Source organism: Saccharomyces kudriavzevii (assembly GCF_947243775.1).
Source record: "Saccharomyces kudriavzevii IFO 1802 strain IFO1802 genome assembly, chromosome: 13".
NCBI lineage: Eukaryota > Fungi > Ascomycota > Saccharomycetes > Saccharomycetales > Saccharomycetaceae > Saccharomyces > Saccharomyces kudriavzevii.
In genome coordinates this window covers 58,374-78,020 of record NC_079284.1, presented here as the reverse complement: position 1 = coordinate 78,020, position 19,647 = coordinate 58,374, and the positions used below count along the sequence as shown (strand labels likewise).

The window sequence follows — 19,647 nt, the reverse complement described above, 5'->3', positions numbered from 1 at the left end:
TTTTTATGTACCGCACTATACATACACACTGATGAATAAAACTAAGAATTAAAGGTCTACTTGTGTGGGCTGGATCCGCCTCTTTTTGGTATCGTTGCTGTTGCCCGGAATCTTCCTCATGGGCAGCAGCATATTCACGATTCCCGCCGACTCGCGTGGGGTTTTGGCTGCTGCTGCCCCTGTCGTGACATCGTTGTAATTGTCCTCCAGTTGCTCTGCACGGAGCGCTGGCGGCTCCATGCTCGCACCAAATTGCGTCTCAGTGTCGATCGATACATACGAGCAGAACCCGTCTGTTGACGAGACCAATAGTGTCGAGCCGTCTCCGGACCATGCTAGATCGGTGATCGGCGAGTAGTGTATGTTCCCCACCACGCAGAGCGGCTCCCATGCGTCCGTGTCGTACAAAAGCACCTCGTTGGTCGTTGCTATGGCAAATATCAGCTTATAGGGAAGCTGGAACACACTGTGTTGGCGCGTTTCGTAGAACACGGGCGAGAAGGCCACCATCAGTGCTGGTTTCTTCAAGGACGGGATTCTCAATGCGGGCCTGTTCTTCACGCCGCCAGCGCCGTTCAGTATCCCAGACCTAGTGTACACGTACACGCAGTTTGTAGCTTCATCGTCGCCCACTTTGTACACACCGCTGGGCACTACCACCAGGCCACCGCAGGGTGAGACGCTGCATCGCCTGAAAAATGAAGGCAGCGTCTCGTTGTGGAAGAGGTAGTTTGTCCTCAGCACATCGCCGGGCGTGGGCAGCTCCGCCTTGACGATCTTGTTCCTCAGCTTCAACCCTGCCACCACTCCTGCGGGCGACTTGACGATCTCGTACACGTGCAGCGACCGGTCTGCAGACTGTGATAGGATAAACTGGTTCAGCGGATCCCATGCAACGCCTTGGACGTAGTGGCCGTGATCCGATTGGCTGCATACCAGCGTCCCGGCGCCAACATCGAACAGCCGTATCGAATTGTCCATGCATGCCACCACAATACTCCTATTGTCGGGCGACCATGCCAGATCGTAGATCTCTGCCGCTGCAGTAGCACCGCTACCGCCGCGCAGCCGCTTCCACACCACCCACTTCTCCTTGTTCTCGTCCGCCTCGTCCGCCTCTGGGCCCACCCCAAAGGGCCTCATCACGGACTCTTGCTGCGCATTCGGATCCTCCTGCTTCCACAGCAGTATTTGGCCGTCGTCGCCGGCGGAAGCCAGGACGTCGCCGTACGAATTGAACCGGATCACATTGATGGCCTGCTCGTGGTGAGTCAGTGACCCGAGAAAGTCCATACTCTCGATCTTGCGTACGTCCTCGCTTTTGCCATTTCCCTTCCTGTTCAACCTCCATATCCGGACCTTGTTATCTCCACCGGCGGTGAACAGTTTATCGCTCGAACCGCCCTTCTGGAACGTCAGCGTGTACACGGGCTGCGAGTCGTGCCAGTATATTTGCAAATGTGAAGCCTCCATCGTGACGGCCTTTTTCCCTGCGTCCCTCTGCCTCGTTATGGCAAATTCAACACGTCCCACCACGCTACTATTATAATCCATCAGTCTGCCACTTAATTAGCGTGTCCGCCGGGTAATCCATGCAGAAACCCGCTCTTTTTTTTTTCATTTTTTTTTTTTCACCGTCTTGTATATAAAGCAGTAATGCCGTTTCAACTTATATCACCCAAATGTCAGACTTCCACTGACTACCCCAATCAGTGTGGCAGACCCCGCCGCAAGCATGTGCAGTACGGACAGGTGTCCTCCGCACACTCTTGCGCAAAAGGGTTTGGCCACTAGCACATATGTCAAATTCCTAATTAACGTTTTATTCTTTATATCCATCGTTTCTTAGAGCCGTAATTGTGCTGATATCAATACCAGGGAAGGACACACAGCAAACATTTGCTGGATCCACGTCACACCCGTGGCGACTTCTCGGCCACGGGCGTATTTGGACCTTTTTCTCACATACACAAAGACTTCTCCGTCATTTCTTGCCAGATGGCTGGCTAGCAGTAAACTGGAGGGTCACCCTGTCCGGGTAAGCAGTTCTATACAACATCAAAAATTTTCTTGCTAACATAAACACTTGTAGACATCTTTAACAGTCTACGAAAACAACAATAGGCTAGCTCCTTCTCCCCGCCCAATAAGAAAAGACCTCCACGAGCAATGGCTGCACGCTCAATTGGGAAATCTGTTCAAGAATTATCCTTCACTCTTGTTGCCAACTTCATTAACGATGCTGCTGCTGATGTTTCCGCTGTGGATGCCAACCAATTGCTCCAAATAAGACAGTTTTTGAAGGCTAATAGAACAAAGCTCATTGAAGATGAGGCTACGCCAAAAAAATGCGCCGTCCCCTCAGGCGGTGACAACAAACTACGCACCATAATAGCAAACTTACTGCAAATAAACGTCGATCATGACCCCTCGTTTGCCCATTCTGAAGATCCCTGCCATGCTGCTCAATTCATTATCTCGGAGAGGTCTTCTAGACTACAAATTTTGTACTTGCTTCTCATCAATCCAGACATTGACCTCGATACGTACTCGTTTTTCATCAAGGATAGATCCAGTATCGCAGAAAAATTGATCTCTTTAATATCATCTACAATGCAAAACTATGGCACTGCCACGGCTGCTGCCTTAGAGGAGGGCCAAAATAATGAACAGGATACTTTCACCATTTTTTCGCTGGTGCAATTGAAAAACTTCTCCGATCTGAAACATGTTTTGCAAACATTACAAATTTTGAACTTAATCATCCTCAACACAAAAGTACCGGTGAACGTCGTCAATCGGTGGTTCCTACAGTATCAAAATCAATTTGTTGAATTCACCAAACATATAATTTCCCCAGACGAGACTATAGACACTCCGTCGTTACAGTTTTATAAGTTCCAAAAGTTCCAAGACTTCAGTTACCTTTCAGAGACGTTTGTGTCCAGGATGTCATCTTTATTAACTATCACAACTGTGTTGATGCTCGGATTGAACACTTCAATCGCTCAGTTTGATCTTCAATCACCGTTATACGCGGATTCAAAGACTTTCCAAAGTGTCAATGCCGCTTTGGAAGGTGATATTACAACTAACATCGCGAACAAGGACCCTATTTTCCACCCAATGATCCATTACTCTTGGTCTTTCATACTTTACCATAGGTTGTCATTGCAATCATCGGAGTCATTTGAAGATCCAGATATAACAAGATTCGCTCAATTCGCTGAATCGCATAATGTTTTCCAAGAATTGACCATTCTGTCGGAAACATTGTCTTTTGACCCCATTTACACTACAATCATAACAATCTTTTTGGAATACTCTTCAAACTTCATCCCCATAACAGCGTCTACTTCCCGGGTTGTCGCCAAGATAGTGTCACAGGCCCCAAGACAGTTTATTGAAAATTTCTTGACTAATGACACTTTTGAAGAAAAATTGACTATTACAAAGGCTAAATTACCGTTACTAAACGAATCGCTCATCCCGTTGGTAAATTTATCATTAATTGATACGGAATTTGCTAATTTCGAACTAAAAGATATAAGTTCATTTGCCATCTCCCGAAGCAGTTTGAACGATTTGGATTACGACTTGATAGCGGATATATCAGCCAATTCTTCTTCGACGTCCTCAGAAATCATTATGCCTGACTTGATAGAATTAAAATCTGATTTGCTAGTTACGCCTCCCTTAGAAAAAGAAAATTCCACCTGCCTAATGTCAATACCGAAATCTACAAAAGCCAAAATTCTTACCATCAAATATCAACAACAACAACAAAATGCACAACAGGCACCTACTACTTCAAATCTCATTATTTTCCTTTTTAGGTATAATGGTTGGTCCTTGGTGGGAAGAATATTACAAAACCTACTACATTCTTACATGGAAAAAGGGGCCCAATTGGATGACTTGCAACACGGATTGATGATATCTATAATCAAATTGATTACCAACGTTCTCAATCCAAAGACACCGATGGAAAAATCCAGTGAAATTCTGTCATACCTATCAAATTCTCTAGACACTCCAACCAGCACTATAAATGGCCCGTCGATTATTCAAGTAGTTTTCGGAATCTTTGAGGTTTCACTGCAAAGGAAAGACTACAGCCTAATTGTGCAATGTTGCGAATTCATGACTATGCTGACACCAAACTATCTTCATTTGGTCTCTTCTTACTTAAATAAATCTGAATTGCTGGATAAGTATGGCAAGACAGGTCTTTGCAATATGATTCTTGGTTCAATTGAATTATCGACAGGGGATTATACTTTCACTATTCAATTGCTTAAATTAACAAAAATCTTTATTCGAGAATCTCTATCATTGCAAAATAGTCATATTTCCAAGAGAACCAAAGTCGATATCATCAATAAATTGGTCCTGCATGCAGTCCATATCTTTGAAAGTTATTACAATTGGAAGTTCAATAATTTTCTACAAAAATTTGAAATCGCCTTTCATTTGACTTCAATCTTTTATGATGTACTTCATAACGTTTTTACCATAAACTCACTTCAAAGGGATCAACTCATTACTTTTCCCTCAGCAAATAAATTGTTGCAAGTCTTCCTAACTCCCATGGATTCTATTGACTTGGCTCCGAATACTTTAGTGAATATTCTCATTTCGCCGCTAGATACCACAACAAAGATCTTAGGTGATAGGATTTTGGGTAACTTATATTCCAAATCACTGAATAGCTCCTTCAAACTATGCAAACTTTTGATCTCCATCAGAGGCAGCAATCATGATTTCAAACCAAGCAACTTGGAAAAATTACTTTTCGTAAATTCATCAAAATTGGTTGACGTCTACACCTTACCAACTTATGTTTTCTTCAAAACCGAAATTATAGAACTATTAAGCTATTTGGTGGAGGCCCCCTGGAATAATGACTACCCATTCTTGTTATCTTTCCTCGGTGAGACAAAATCAATGACATTTTTAAGAGAAGTTTTGCACGATTTAAATTCTACGGTACAAAATTGGGATCTCTTACAAAATCTGTATATTTTTTTCGCAACTTTGTTGGAGAGTAAGCAAGATGGGTTATCAATCCTTTTCCTAACAGGACAATTTGCCTCCAGTAAAAATATCAATGATGAGTCATTCATAGACAAAAACAATTCAATATTAACAATTCTGCAAAAAAAGTCTTTAATGCTGGACGCAATGCCTGAAGAAGTGGGTTGTAAGCTTTTGGAGACAATCACATATGTTTTAAACACCTGGACAAACTCTAAGATATTCATTGATGATGCCAAATTTGTGGATTCCCTATTGAATAAATTGGAAAACTCTAAAACTTTGTTTAAAAAAAAAACAAACTTGACTCGCGATGAGACTATTTCTCTAATCAAGAAGTACAAATTAGTTTCAAGGATAGTGGAAATATTCGCGTTGTACATCTATAACTCAAATGACTCAAACGCTAAAATTCTGAATTTTTTGAATCAGGAAGACGTACTTGAACTCGTCCATCATTTTTTTCAAATCGATGGGTTCAATAAAAGTCTCCATGATGAATTAAATCTAAAATTCAAAAAGCAATGGCCCAGTTTGGAGTTACAGTCATTTCAAAAGATTCCCCTATCAAAAATAAACGAAGGCGAGAATATTGGTTACGATATTCACTTATTAGACATAGTATTGAAGAATGACCGTAATTGGTATGAACCAAGCACCAGCCAGACGAATTTTAGAAGAGAAGTTACAGATGCTTCATTAAATTTGCAATACGTCAATTACGAAATATCTACAGCAAAGGCTTGGGGCGCACTGATCACCACATTTGTAAAAAGAAGCCCTACTCCGCTAAATGATAGTTTCATCGAATTGGTAGAGTATTTTCTGAAGTTGAATATTGATTTCAGTTCGGATAAACAAATGTTCACTCAGATATACTTGGAGAGAATCGAACTGTCGTTTTATATTTTATATTCTTTAAAGTTGTCTGGAAAATCATTGAAAGAAACAAAAATAATTGAATTATTGAGCAAGATTTTCACAATTTTTAAATTTGACGAAATTGATTTCATAAAAAATATTGGCCGATCTTTGAAAAATGACTTCTATAGACCTCTACTGAGATCTGTCTTAATTCTTTTAGAATTAGTCTCTTCAGGAGACCATTTCATCGAATCAGTTTCTGACCAACTACTGGAATTTTTTGAATTAGTATTTAGTAAGGGTGTTTATTTGATACTATCTGACATATTATGCCAAATCAATAAATGTTCTACAAAGGGGTTAAACGCTGACCAAGCCACACAGATTGTCAACCTAGAGGAAAACACCCAGGATTTGCTGTTATTATTATCACTTTTCAAAAAAATTACAAATTTAAATCCATCCAAAAACTTCAAAGTTATTTTAGCATCATCTCTAAATGAGGTTGGGACTTTGAAGGTAATTTTGAACTTATACTCCAGTGCACATTTAATCAGAATCAATGATGAACCAATTCTTGGACACATTACTTTGACTTTCATCTCCGAATTATGTTCAATCGAACAAGTTGGTGCTAGATTTATCAATAGTGGGCTGTATACCGTTTTATTGGAAAGCCCACTGTCTGTGGCCATACAGCAGGGGGGCATAAAACCTGAATTCTCACCTAGATTGCATAACATCTGGAGCAATGGTTTATTATCTATCATCCTATTACTACTAAGTCAATTTGGTCTGAAAGTTTTACCTGAGACGTGTCTCTTTGTCTCCTATTTCGGCAAACAAATAAAATCTACAATATATAACTGGGGCGACAACAAACTAGCAGTATCAAGTTCATTAATAAAGGAAACCAATCAGTTGGTTTTGTTGCAGAAAATGTTAAGCTTATTAAACTATCAAGAACTATTTACCCAATCCGTGAACTTCGATGACAAGGAAAACCCCGTAGAATTGGTCGTTGGCTTAGATTCAGATCATGATAAAAAAAAGTTGGGGGGTGCATTAAGCAAATTTCTAACTCATCCGAAGTATTTGAATTCAAGGATAATACCTACTACTCTAGAAGAGCAGCAGCTTTTTGATGATGAACCAAAGAGACTGGAATTTGTCAAGGGTATCAGCAGAGATATTAAATCGTTGCAAGAATCACTATTCAAGGATGCTTGAGCTACTCTGTGAATTATGTAAGATTACATATCATAACGACAAGGGGCAATTTAAATATTTGTTCGAAAGTGAACTAGTTTGTATATGGCGTGCTGCAAGCTTATGTTGTTGTTTTTGTCGGTAGTCGATCAGCTCAGCTTCCTCTTCAGTATTTTTTGTTTTTTTATTATCGCCTCACTGAACTCTAAAAAATGTAAACAAACACAATGATAAATAATGAAAAGACTTCCAGATACTGCAAAAGCGCCACAACTGACAAAATTTTGCATCCTGATATGACATCGTATGCTCAATTTTCTGCAACAGTTTCAATTGGTTTCAGTTTTATTTTGCTTGATATTACTAGCAATGATACCATGGTCGATAGTTAGTTTTGTCTTGGGGTTCTTTTTCAGCATCTGCATATTTGGATACTTCATATTCTTCAAATCTTTACCTGATTTACCGACGACTCAGCCTAAATTTATCCATCTTGTGCCGGAGAAGTCGAATATAGTGGAAGTAGATAAAGAATTGACCTCAACTGAAGATTTAATACATGAAGGGAATGCACAAATTGGTAAGGAATTAGAGGCCATAGTCGACTTAATTATTAGAGATTTTGTAGAATCCTGGTTCACAAGAATTGATAAAAATGCTAATGCAAATTTTCTGAAAGTCCTGAAGTGGAGATTGTTACAAACGCTGGTGGTAGTCAAAGAAAAGCTAATGAAGAATGACAGTGCTAGTTTGATTGTTTTGAAGCTGTTGCCTATATTCAACAAGCATTTCAGTACTTTTTGTGATGCCAGAGAAGCTGTATTGAGTGATTTGACCCTTGAAAGGCAAAAAGCAGCCAATATTGGTCTACAAATTGCTGTAGAGTTCAATAAGAATTACAAGTTACATAAATCACTGTCATTGAAGCCGAACGCTCTAGAAAAAGAAATCGAAGAGTCTATAAGAAAAACCGTGATCGGTCTTCTTCCTCACCTCTTTGATAACGATGAGTTAGACTCATTGTTTGTTTTTACATTGGTGACGGAAGTTTTAACTACATGCATTATTTCCCCACTGATTTTCAAATTTACTGATCCAGATAGTTGGAATTTAAAAGTTGTTAGCCTTTCACAAAACTACTTTGAAGAAAAAAACAAAGTTCACAAGATAAGAAGAATGCTAAGTAAGGAATTACAAGAGCATAGGAATGCGATTAATAACTTAGAGAACAAAGAAGCTGGAGGTTCGGATGAAAAGTTGGAACTTAATGTTAATTATACCGGAAAACAGTTTGAGCATTACCTCAACCAGCTCGACTCCTTGGTAGACATGAATACTATCAAGTACGTTGCATTCTCATTAGCTCTCAAGATATATCAATTGAAAGATAATGACCATTTAACTAAGGAGGATTTGAAATACAAAAAGCGTTTACTACTCTCCTTGAATTTGATTGAATCAAAATTATCGTTCCTCAGTTCAGAAATCAAAACAGGAAACAAAAAGATTGTCAGGGATAGTAGTTATTCAGATTTGCATATGGACAGTAAAATAGTATCAAAGGAAATGACCTCATTTCTCGCGGCAATCACTTTGAGAGACATTATAGACGATAGCAATTGCATAACATTTTTCAGGTCATTCTTAAATAGCGTTTCTGAAACTCAGGGCAGTACATTTCTAGAATACTCGCAAACAATTGAATCATTCAAAAATCCCTTAGAAGATGCCATTTCTGAGGATATAATTTCAGGATATTCTGGTATCAATACCCTTCAACTGAAAGAGATTTCTTCAAAGTTTTTTCATGACAATAACTTACAAAATATGAAGTTGCTGGACGAAGGCTTAGTAAGGAATATCATACTTTTTACAAATTCCTTTCAAATGAATAACGATGAAGAAACATTTATTCTGGCCAGAAAAAGTGCTCTGCTACTACAAACAGAGGCTATAAAGTGCCTTGATGATAAATATTTACCACTATTCAAGAAATCTTCTTTCTTTCTCAGAATGCTTTCAACGCCGGATATCATTTCGACAGACATATATTCTCATTTTTTGAGCGCGAGCGGTAGTGATAACATAAAGCAAAGTAAGGTTATCCAAAAAAGCTCAAAGACAGATTTCTTGAATCCGGTTAGAATTTTCGCAAACCCTGGTATCACAGATGCTTTAGACGATATAGTAAATGGATCTGAGTCGAAACCAGATAAAACAAAAATAAGTTCAAATCCACAGTATACACAGTTGTTTGGCTCTGAGAATGATAATATTTTTAAAGATAAACTCTTCGACGATGACAACGATAATACCTCTGAATTTTACGTTACTGAGGACCAGTTGGATCTCGCACGTAGTGTGGAAAAAGCGAGTGTCTCTAGTGCAAATTCGGATATAAATCACAGCCAACACCGTTTGTCAAATAATTTCAGGGACAATATAGCAAGTTTGACTATATCAATTGACCAAATCGAAAAAGAATTAGAATTGTTGAGGCATTTAATTTTGAAGGCAGATTTAACCAATAACCAAACGCAATTAAAAATTTTGAAAAAATCACAAAGAACACTATTGAAAGAGTTAGAAATGAAAGAACTTCTGAAACAGCAATATATGGTGCAAGAGAATTCTAACAGTTTGTTCAGAAAGACAAAAATCTACATAAGATCTTACTTTAGTGAGAATTCCGGTAATGACCTAAAGGAAATTACCTATTATATCATAAATATTCACCACTTCAACAATGGACAAGTAAGCTCCTGGGATATGGCAAGAAGGTTCAATGAGTTTTTTGAACTAAATTCATACTTGAAAAAACATTTTAGGTCCTCAATGAAGCAGTTGCAGGACTTGTTTCCATCAAAAATGAAAATGTCATTGAAATACCATGTAACGAAAACATTACTCTATGAAGAAAGAAAACAAAAACTTGAAAGGTACTTGAGAGAATTGCTGTCTATTTCTGAAATATGCGAAGACCACATTTTCAGAAGATTTTTGACGGACCCTTCCTCGTTCAAGCTAGACAGGGATCCCATGCATGATGATTTCTCGGAAGAACCGCCACATGAACCTAATAACAGCAACAGCACGAGCAATAGCAGTTCTGTCGTTGAATTACAAACCACCGAAGGCCTCGGCAACGAACTGGATTTCTATGAAGACGAACGGCATTTTTTTACTGATTCTGGATACCCTTTTTATTCGCAAAACAAATCCTTTGTTAAACAGATATGTGATCTATTTATTTCGCTATTTGTACTGAATAAAACGAATGCTGGTTGGTTAAGGGGCAGGGCTATAATTACTGTTTTACAACAACTTCTTGGCAGCACCATCGAAAAGTACATAAAAGTCAGTATTCAAAAATTGAGGTCAGATGATCAGGTACTAGAAGCAGTGGTCGCATTTAAGAATATGCTATGGGGTGATAGCGGCGTGTTCGAAAGGAAAAGGAATGGAATGGTGGAGCCCACAAGAACAAAAGGTGAAAAGTTACGAACAGAACAAGATGCTCTAACTAGTCTACAAAGATTATTTGCAGAGACTTGTGGGCGTGTAGTCGGTTTAAGAGATTCTCACGAAGCTGCTGGTAGGGTTCATGCCATGTTGCAAAATCCGTATTTGAATGCCAGCCTATTATTGGAGATTTTTGACGCAATTTTATTGGATATAATATGTAATGATGAAAACGAAAACTAAGTAAATATCTCGAACAAACCAACAAGAAAAAAATTCAATTGTCAGAGAATCAAACGAATCAATTGCTTTTCCAGCTACTTCGTAACTTTTGTTCCTTTTAAATTTCAGAATATTTATTTTTTACGCTTTTATGAACTGAAAAAAAAATGTTAATAACATTCAACAAGCTAGGCCACCTGCAAAATAGAAGAAAAATAACCCAAGAATAGAATTATTATACAGTTAATATGCCCAGACTGGAAGAAATTGACGATTACAATGATGTCGATGATCTCGATATGGATTTGGCCGAGTTAGATCCCTCTTTGAGGACACCGATTGCTCCGAAGATAACGACTACAGTGGTAAGAAGTCAAGACCAAGAAAGTCCTGCTCTTTTTCCCGAAATGAATAGTAATAGCAATGACAATAACAACAGCAATAGCAGTGAAAAGGAGCAACTGAGTTTCATCAATCCTAAAACCGGTAAGGTTGAACGTTCTGAGACGATCTCTAGGAAAGATCTAGAAGAAGTTAAAAGATTTCAGATACTCTACCCTTGCTACTTTGATGTAAACAGATCACACAAAGAAGGTAGAAGAGTTCCTAAGGATTTGGCTGTTGAGAACCCTTTGGCAAAAACTATGGCAGATGCCGTCCGCGAATTAGGAATATTGTGCATTTTCGAAGGTGAAAAATGTCATCCGCAGGACTTTGGTAATCCTGGTAGAGTCCGTGTACTCTTCAAAGAAAATGGACAATTGGTTGGTGCAGCCACTACATTCAAAGGCGGTAAGAGGCAATTGATCAAAGCAGTTGGGGAGTACATGAAAAAACATCCAACAACTATTGAATCTCTGAGGGAAATTCCATATGGTCCTGATTTCGACAACATTGAATTTAAAGAAATCCCTCGTGTAAAGGGCTTCAAAATGAACGTAATTGTTCCACTGCATAGTCCATTTTTAATGGGTCATCCAATGACAAAATCTGTTTACGAAACTCCCAAGATTACCGCAGCAGAAAAGTCGTTTAAGGCCCCAAAAAATAAATACAAAGTTGTGAGGAGGTGATTATTTCCCTTACTTTGTCCATTTATATGTATGTTTACGCTATTTTTCTAGTTTTAAGTTTCTTACACCAAGTCGGCTTAATTTTTTTCATATCGATTGCAAATAAGCTGCTGTTGAATACAGAGAGAGCTTGAACAGAATTACTAGCAAGATGAACGGGCGATCAAGAAGAAAGAAAAATCACAAGAAAACTCTCTCGCTCTACATATGTATGTATGTATATATACGTTGTTTTTATATATATAGATAAGCGGTGTGCATGTCCCGCAGTAACTAGATTAATAGTTCTTAAAAAAGATAAATAAATCAGTTGATAAAAAATATGATTTTATGCAGAAGCACCGTAGGTTTGAAGGTATTGTTCGATCTTGCTTTTCTCCTCTGCTGTTATTCTGCCTTCCAAATAGGTGATTATGTGAATCAAAGAGACAATGCTCAAGACGGGGATACCGTAGTTTTTGCTAACGGATTGAGTGGCGCTCAATCCCTCCTTATCTTCGGTACTCACAACTTCTTGTCTATCCAAGGCAATGATGGAACCGACGACTTGACCCTTAGCATTACCAATGATCTCGAATGCTTCGTTAATGGCAGTACCAGCAGTCATCACATCATCAATGATTAGTATTCTCTTGTTTTCTAGCGCAGAGCCAACAATGATACCACCTTCACCATGATCTTTTGCTTCTTTTCTGTTGAATGCATATTGAATGTTCTGAAATTTGGAGCCACCAATTTCCGCTAATTTCACACAAACAATCGCAGCCAGTGGGATACCCTTGTAGGCAGGACCGAAAATCACGTCAAACTTCAAATCAGATTGTATGATGGCAATTGCATACGCAGTGGCTAGATTGGAAAGCAATTTACCGGTATTGAACAATCCTAAATTGAAGAAATATGGCGATTCTCTACCTGATTTCAACTTGAATGAACCAAATCTTAGAGCTTGGCATTCGATAGCCAACTCTAAAAAGTTCTTTTGGTAGTCTTCCAACATAATAGGCATTTTGAATGACTTTCTTACTTTCTGCTTTCTTGTGTATCTTTCATACAATGTCAGATACAATAATACGCAACCAAAATTCAGTCTGTAGTATATCGCAAAAAGAATTCTTTATGTAAATCCTGAATGAATCCTATTTGAACGAATAAAAGCCTGTTAGTGATAAGAGGTGTCTTTTATTCAAGAAAAAAGGAACGTAAATTTGGAACAATGATCGAAATACCCCACAAAATTCTCCCCAAAAAAAACAACGTGCAATTCCCTTTTGAAGTGTATTCAAATTATAAAATTGTTAAAAACTTTCGATTGATTATGAAGTCAAATCTTCAAACTATGTTATCAAATCAAAATGCTCTTTGTTTTGCTTATTCAATATGGAAAATGTTTGAAAATTTTTCAAACTTCAGTCATTCGGAACGAACGAAATTGACATGTTAAAACGAATGCTAAAGGAGAATTGACCACTATTTCCCATAAATTGACAGAATTTCAAGGCTGCTACTAATGGACAAGGACGCATTGGACCTTAAATTGAGATTAATCAGAGATGCCCTGGAAAAGAACGCCAAACCCGCTTCGGGCAAACCCACGAATACTCTAGGGCAGCGAGTTATTACTAAATGGAGGTATAGAAAGAAACCTCATAACGGCAGTTCAATGCTCCCTGAAAAATGTAAGAACCGTGTACAATTGTTCGATGATTTGGTACAGCAAAGCTCTAATGAATTTTCTGGGTTCCGACTTCATGACTTGCAGGCGCTCTTGGAAAAGATACGCCTGATTCAAAATTATACAAGGCTCTTGCTCGTTGAATGGGACGCCCGATGGGTTAATCCGCTAACTTTAGCGTCTAAGGGTTGGAAGCCATACCAGGGACAATCGCAGTCGCAAGCGGTATTTAAGTGTTGTTGTTGTCATGCCATTATGACAATTCAGTCATCTAAGAATGGCGATGATGTCACTGGCCACAACAAGAAGCTGAATGAAAAAATCTGGAACTCAAATATTATTGGCAACCATCTTCGTGAGTGTCCATGGAGAAAAAATCAGTTTGATCTAAACAAAGGATACTATTTGAACTCACAAAATCTTATAATGGACATCGAGAGAATTCACACAAGTATTGACAAAATTTCATCCGGATCAAAAGAGTTTTATATTAAGAGAAATTCTTCTCGTATATTTCATTATCTAACAGAAAGAGAAATGCAGAAATTGGCTCATTTTTTTAATTGCAAGGACTATTCTCTCGTCGGATTGTTGCTTCTCGGCTACATGAAATTCCAGGAAGACAATCTGGTTCAATGCACAGCTTGCTTCCACCGGGCGTCTATCAAAGGGCTAGAACATACGGATTTCAATGGACATGCTCTATGGTGTCGATTTTACAATAAAGAGTTCTTGCCTAAAATGTTGCTGGAGTTGATCCCCGGAGAAAACAACGCACTAACAAGAATAGGCGTGGGGGAAAGACTAGACAAATTAGAGACTGTTTTACAGAATTTATAAATTAATGAGACACACTACTCGGTGTCTCGTACGCGTATGCATGACCCTGTATTGATGCACATCTCTCTTAAGTTCATATGTACATATGTATACACAACGGACAACAATTGACTCAAAATGCAAAAACTAAAGTGATTTTTATCATTTCAGTTATTGTCTTCGACGAAATTCTTTACCTTTTCGACAACCTCTTGAATTTCTTTATCCAGCATGAGCACAATCAGCCCATCACTACTAATTTCATATTTGATGTGACCTTCGTTCGGTATACAAATTTCGGCATCGAACTTATCAAACCAAATGTTTAATTCGTCTAGTTCATCAATTTCAAATGGTAGTATCAATTCATCAACAAATTCATGCATTTTTCCTGGCTTGCCTTTCAAAAATTTTTCATCTTCTTTACTAATCTTAGTATCGTCTTCCAGCAGGACTAGCATACGATAAGCATTACTTTTAGACATTTTTTTTGCAGTATAAAACGATAAAGAATATTTTTTAAAGTAGCCCCACTCTAGTAGATCATCACTTCAATATGGTTTCAAATGTAAGATGAGATGAGATGAGCTTTTCTTTATTTTCTTAGAAAATAAATAAAAAAGAAAACAACGAGATGTTATACACAGTTCCACAACGTTCATCGTGATAATAATAAGCTTGACGCTAAATGTGTCCTGAGAGTAGTTTAAAATATGTGTCTTTATGTACATATACATCAACCTTTCCAGTGATCGTGAATCAAATATCGGGAATTACAATTGCACCATCAGAATCATTCTTATCCGTCATTCCCAATGCAGGATCACTGTTGAATACCGCATCTTCACTGCCCATCTGTTCCATGTATAAAGTGTGATTGACCAAGTTCAAATAAGAGTACATGAAGTTACTCAACAACACCTGTTGCCTTAATTCTCTCCCGGGATCACTGAGCTTCAGGTGGCTAAGTCTGTAGATGGCCCTTTCAACATTGATATTTAGACGATGGTCAAACATGATCACAGTGGAGTTTGCTATCATTGGTAATGGGAAGCCAAATGCACTGTCCGTGAATTTTATTGGTGCGTTTGGGTACTCCGGTTTAATAACATCTTCAAATATTAATTTTCTTGGAAGTAAAGTTGAGATTTGAGGTGCAGGAGATGGAACCATACTTTCCTCCTCTTCCCCCATACTCTCGTTCGGTCCAGCTGTTGTATCTCTGGCTATATCAGAACGTACATCTATGTTACAGTCGTTCTCGCCACCACTGATATCAAATGAATCGTCGCCGTCTAATTCATTTATGGTTTCCACTACGAATTCAGAACTGTGATTAGTATTGCTGTCAGGAAGAATGTTACAAGCATTTGGGCTCTCTACGGCGGGTTCAATATCACTTGATGTATCAAAATCTTCAGTAGTAATCGTTTCAACAGGTGATGAAGGTCGGTCATGGACCACTTCCTCTTCTTCGCGTTTTTTCTTGGGACTTTTCCTGAATTTGGACAAACTCGAATGTGAAGCCTTCTTTTTCAGTTCGTTTTTGACGTTTTTCTTGAGAACTTTAGCATCCGATTTAGAACCATCACAATGTTGCTTTCTTTTGAATAACCTGGCGAGCCTTTTCTCTAACGATTGTTTCTTATGTGAAAGGGGTCTGTTATCATCGGGACAATTTTGCTCTTTCTCTGCAGCCGCGGGTATTGTGGCTTCAGATGACTGCAGCGGAGGTGATGAAGGGACTGAGGAAGTAATCACTACCGATTTTGAACCATCTGAAGGCATCTGAAGTATTGGTGAATGCCTATTTTTGGAATGGTTGATTCTTTCAGAGACGCGTTTAGTGGATTTTGCTCTCCTAGATACGCTCAAATTGACAAAATTAGCCTCTTCATTTTCCAGGCAGTCTTCAGCGTCTTGTTCATCCATCAATGGCTCGTAAATGTGGTCGTTGTTACTTGAGTTTTCATTTCCAGAATTCAACCACGACCAACCATGGTTTGGCTCGCTAATACCGGTATTTTCGTTTTCATTGGAAATCGTATCCTGATCCAGTCTTTCGGAAATCATCGAACCTGAATTGTGTGGCTTCATCAAAACGCTATTATTAGAGCTATCTGTGGATAAGAAGCTACTATCCTGAGAAATGGAGGCATGTGTCAGGTCCTCTTCGTCTGAATAGTAGTTGGTATTATCAACATATTTTGTATTTTCAGTACCCCATTCAGTACTCGTTTTTCTGTAATGATCGAAAATCTCCTGGAAATCATTCAATGAGCCTTGCTGCTGAGGCAATTGTGCGTAGGACGCAGGCAACGATGCACTTCTGCGGCCCTCACTTATTTGTATGCTCATTAGGCTATTCGGTCTTGATGCTTGCGAGAGGCCACTGCCTTCTAGTCTGATTTTGTAAGTATTGAATTTGGATCTCCTTAGAGATGACCTTTCTGGTATTCCCCCACCAATCTCATTAAACATATTTGATGCGAATTCATTATCATTTTCAGCGTTATTATTGCTCAAGTGAAGGTTCCCACTGGTGAATGATCCTGACATGCTCAAGCTTCTAGCCAAAGTGACTGCGTCCGAATCTGTCAAACCTGCATTATTTGAAATCTTGGTTAGTTCTTCAGTGATTTCCTTCAAGGATACAGATCTCATGGATTTAAATTCAGATGAGGGTATTCGCCTTTCCACTTGCTCTTGCTCCTGTTGTGGTTGACCTGCAAGAGAAGGTTCGTCATCAAACTTGCTGTAAGAGGTTTTTAATCGAGATGGATTTCTCACTATAGAACCCGAACGCTGTCTGTTGGGAAATGCATGGTTGTTGCCCAATTCTAATTTGCTTTCATCGAATTCCTGATCTACGGATATTTGAATGTTCTGTAAAGTGTCTTGAATCAATTCCAAGTAGTTTTCCGGCTTAACATTCGGATGTTGGTTAGCGGGCACCCACAACAAGTTTTGGGTAAAATTGACCGCATTCGAATCATGACTATCCACCACGTCTAAAACTTCATCGTGTGGAAATGACTTTACTCCACTGAGCCTTCTATTTCTGGACGTTACTCTAGCAGGGAATGAAGTTGAAGAAGCCTTCCGAGATATCCTTTCCTTCTCCAAAGTCTCTTCATCATGCAGGTATTCCGTTTGAGTGATGTCAATGCTGTCGTCTGCATTAGTTGCATCGTCCTCCTCATACACGTCGTCATCTTGGCCCCTTTCTTCTATCTCCTGTTCCAGTTGTTTGATTTCCTCTCCGTGCAGCGATTCTTGCAATGACTCCTTCGAGGAATCTGAAGAATACGAGTTTCTGCTGCTCAGCTTAAACTCTAGTTCAGGGTCAAAGACTAAATCCATTGAACCTATGGACAACCGTTTCAAATTTTTCACATTCTGGATTTCTGTATCTAGGGATTTAGCAGCAATCAGCACATCAGATTTCCTCTTCTCGAAAAGTTCCTTTTTGGACAACTGTGTCTTCCTCATCCGTCCCTGTTGAATATTATTATTACTGTTCATACCATTATTATTACTTTCTACAGTATCATGGCCATGGTCGTTCTGTACGCGCTCTTTTTGCACATCTTTCATCAGTATCATGAAGTTCTGTTCAACCCGGCTTATTACGTGAACGAAGACCAACGTAAAAGAAGCAGCGACTACCGATCTTGATACTATTATTTAGGGTCTACTCCAGTTTTCAATTGCAACATTATGGATCTGATCAAGATGAGATGAAAACAAAAATATAGCGCGGGACGTTACCCGTACAACGCGTCAATTATTTAACAGCATGCCATATGTGCACGTTTATAAAGCACAACAAGTGGCCGTGGCTACATCGAATGCAATTGCTGTGGAATTCCAGTCAAGCAGGAAAAGTTTGGGCCATCATCGTCTGCACTTGTTCTAACCTGCCGTGGTTTTGCGACTTTCCTTGGGGGAGTAGTGTGAGAATTATCATTAAAAATCAAGAACAGCACAACAGAACATGCATTGTCACTATCAATCGACGATCCATATCCAACTACTTCAATGGTGCTCTTGGTTTTGGCCAGTGTGTCGTTATATGTAGGTCTTTCCAGAAAGGATAATGCCCTGTTGCCTACGCTTCCCAAAATGGAAACTAACTTCCGTATTTGGCAAAAATGAAAAAGTAAAAAAAAAGGATCAAGCAAGTTGAAGACTATGAGGATATCTGCCACTCTCGTTCCTTAACTTTGCTATTGTCGCAATTGCAAAGCTACCAGCACAGTTCGCAGCAAGAAAGGTATTATGTTGATCTCCTCACTGGTCGCTCGGAGCTCGCTGGTTAATGCCCCACTAAGACTGTCAAGGTTTTTTACTCAAGCACGTAGAGTGTACAAAGAAGAAGAACCCACTGCCCCTCCATCTCCCACAACTGAACAACCCGGACAGAAGTACACGCATTTTGGTTCGAAGACTGTTCTGAAGTCTACTAAGCAGAAGTTGGTTGGAGATGTTTTCTCCTCCGTGGCCAACCGGTACGATTTGATGAACGACGTTATGTCGCTGGGTATCCATAGATTATGGAAAGAACATTTCATCAACAAATTGGACGCGGGGAAAAGGCCTAACTCCACGACTCCCTTGAACTTCATTGATGTGGCTGGGGGGTCCGGTGACATCGCCTTTGGACTATTGGACCATGCTGAGTCGAAATTTGGGGATAATGAATCTACAATGGATATTGTAGATATTAACGCTGATATGCTCAAAGAAGGTGAGAAACGGGCTATGGAGCAGGGTAAATACTTCAAGGATCCTCGTGTTAGATTCTTGGTTTCTAACGGTGAAGTGCTGGAAGAAATCGAATCCGATTCCAAGGATATTTACACTGTTTCCTTTGGTATCAGAAACTTCACGGACATCCAAAAGGGTTTGAACACCGCTTATAGAGTCCTAAAACCCGGTGGTATGTTTTATTGTTTGGAATTTTCCAAGATCGAGAACCCGTTAATGGATCTTGCTTACCAACAGTGGGCGAAAGTCTTGCCTGTCATGGGTTCAATGATTGCGAATGATTACGATTCTTACCAGTATTTAGTGGAATCTATCGAAAGATTTCCTGACCAAGAAACTTTCAAATCCATGATCGAGAAAGCAGGGTTTAAATCGGCTGGTTACGAAAGCTTAACTTTTGGTGTGTGTGCTATTCATTGGGGTATCAAAGTTTGAAGTGAGTAGGACAAATTTTTTTTCATGTAAGAAGAAATGATAAAACATGCCTATATCCTTTTTTTTTACTTTCAGTTAGTA

At 39.2% G+C, this 19,647-nt stretch overlaps 9 protein-coding genes across 9 annotated transcripts; 5 read left to right on the top strand and 4 right to left on the bottom strand.

The window, feature by feature from the left end:
* Positions 1-48: 48 nt before the first annotated feature.
* CAC2 (Cac2p) lies at positions 49-1,473 on the bottom strand (the record flags this gene model as incomplete). Its single annotated transcript, XM_056230126.1, has 1 exon — positions 49-1,473. One exon carries the CDS (start codon positions 1,471-1,473, stop codon positions 49-51), a length of 1,425 nt encoding a protein of 474 aa, XP_056084076.1.
* Positions 1,474-2,169: 696 nt separating this feature from the next.
* Positions 2,170-7,131, top strand: NUP188 (Nup188p; the record flags this gene model as incomplete). Its single annotated transcript, XM_056230124.1, has 1 exon — positions 2,170-7,131. One exon carries the CDS (start codon positions 2,170-2,172, stop codon positions 7,129-7,131), a length of 4,962 nt encoding a protein of 1,653 aa, XP_056084075.1.
* Positions 7,132-7,416: 285 nt separating this feature from the next.
* MDM1 (Mdm1p) lies at positions 7,417-10,815 on the top strand (the record flags this gene model as incomplete). Its single annotated transcript, XM_056230123.1, has 1 exon — positions 7,417-10,815. One exon carries the CDS (start codon positions 7,417-7,419, stop codon positions 10,813-10,815), a length of 3,399 nt encoding a protein of 1,132 aa, XP_056084074.1.
* Positions 10,816-11,042: 227 nt separating this feature from the next.
* SEC65 (RNA-binding signal recognition particle subunit SEC65) lies at positions 11,043-11,867 on the top strand (the record flags this gene model as incomplete). Its single annotated transcript, XM_056230122.1, has 1 exon — positions 11,043-11,867. The coding sequence occupies one exon, from the start codon at positions 11,043-11,045 to the stop codon at positions 11,865-11,867; it is 825 nt and encodes a 274-aa protein (XP_056084073.1).
* Positions 11,868-12,195: 328 nt separating this feature from the next.
* On the bottom strand, positions 12,196-12,876 carry URA5 (orotate phosphoribosyltransferase URA5; the record flags this gene model as incomplete). The annotated part of the gene is made up of 1 exon (XM_056230121.1): positions 12,196-12,876. The coding sequence occupies one exon, from the start codon at positions 12,874-12,876 to the stop codon at positions 12,196-12,198; it is 681 nt and encodes a 226-aa protein (XP_056084072.1).
* A 501-nt stretch (positions 12,877-13,377) lies between these two features.
* Positions 13,378-14,382, top strand: PML39 (Pml39p; the record flags this gene model as incomplete). The annotated part of the gene is made up of 1 exon (XM_056230120.1): positions 13,378-14,382. The coding sequence occupies one exon, from the start codon at positions 13,378-13,380 to the stop codon at positions 14,380-14,382; it is 1,005 nt and encodes a 334-aa protein (XP_056084071.1).
* Positions 14,383-14,528: 146 nt separating this feature from the next.
* On the bottom strand, positions 14,529-14,846 carry SKDI13G0310 (uncharacterized protein; the record flags this gene model as incomplete). The annotated part of the gene is made up of 1 exon (XM_056230119.1): positions 14,529-14,846. The coding sequence occupies one exon, from the start codon at positions 14,844-14,846 to the stop codon at positions 14,529-14,531; it is 318 nt and encodes a 105-aa protein (XP_056084070.1).
* A 274-nt stretch (positions 14,847-15,120) lies between these two features.
* Positions 15,121-17,958, bottom strand: ZDS2 (Zds2p; the record flags this gene model as incomplete). The annotated part of the gene is made up of 1 exon (XM_056230118.1): positions 15,121-17,958. One exon carries the CDS (start codon positions 17,956-17,958, stop codon positions 15,121-15,123), a length of 2,838 nt encoding a protein of 945 aa, XP_056084069.1.
* A 684-nt stretch (positions 17,959-18,642) lies between these two features.
* Positions 18,643-19,566, top strand: COQ5 (2-hexaprenyl-6-methoxy-1,4-benzoquinone methyltransferase; the record flags this gene model as incomplete). The annotated part of the gene is made up of 1 exon (XM_056230117.1): positions 18,643-19,566. One exon carries the CDS (start codon positions 18,643-18,645, stop codon positions 19,564-19,566), a length of 924 nt encoding a protein of 307 aa, XP_056084068.1.
* Between the last annotated feature and the right edge of the window lie 81 nt (positions 19,567-19,647).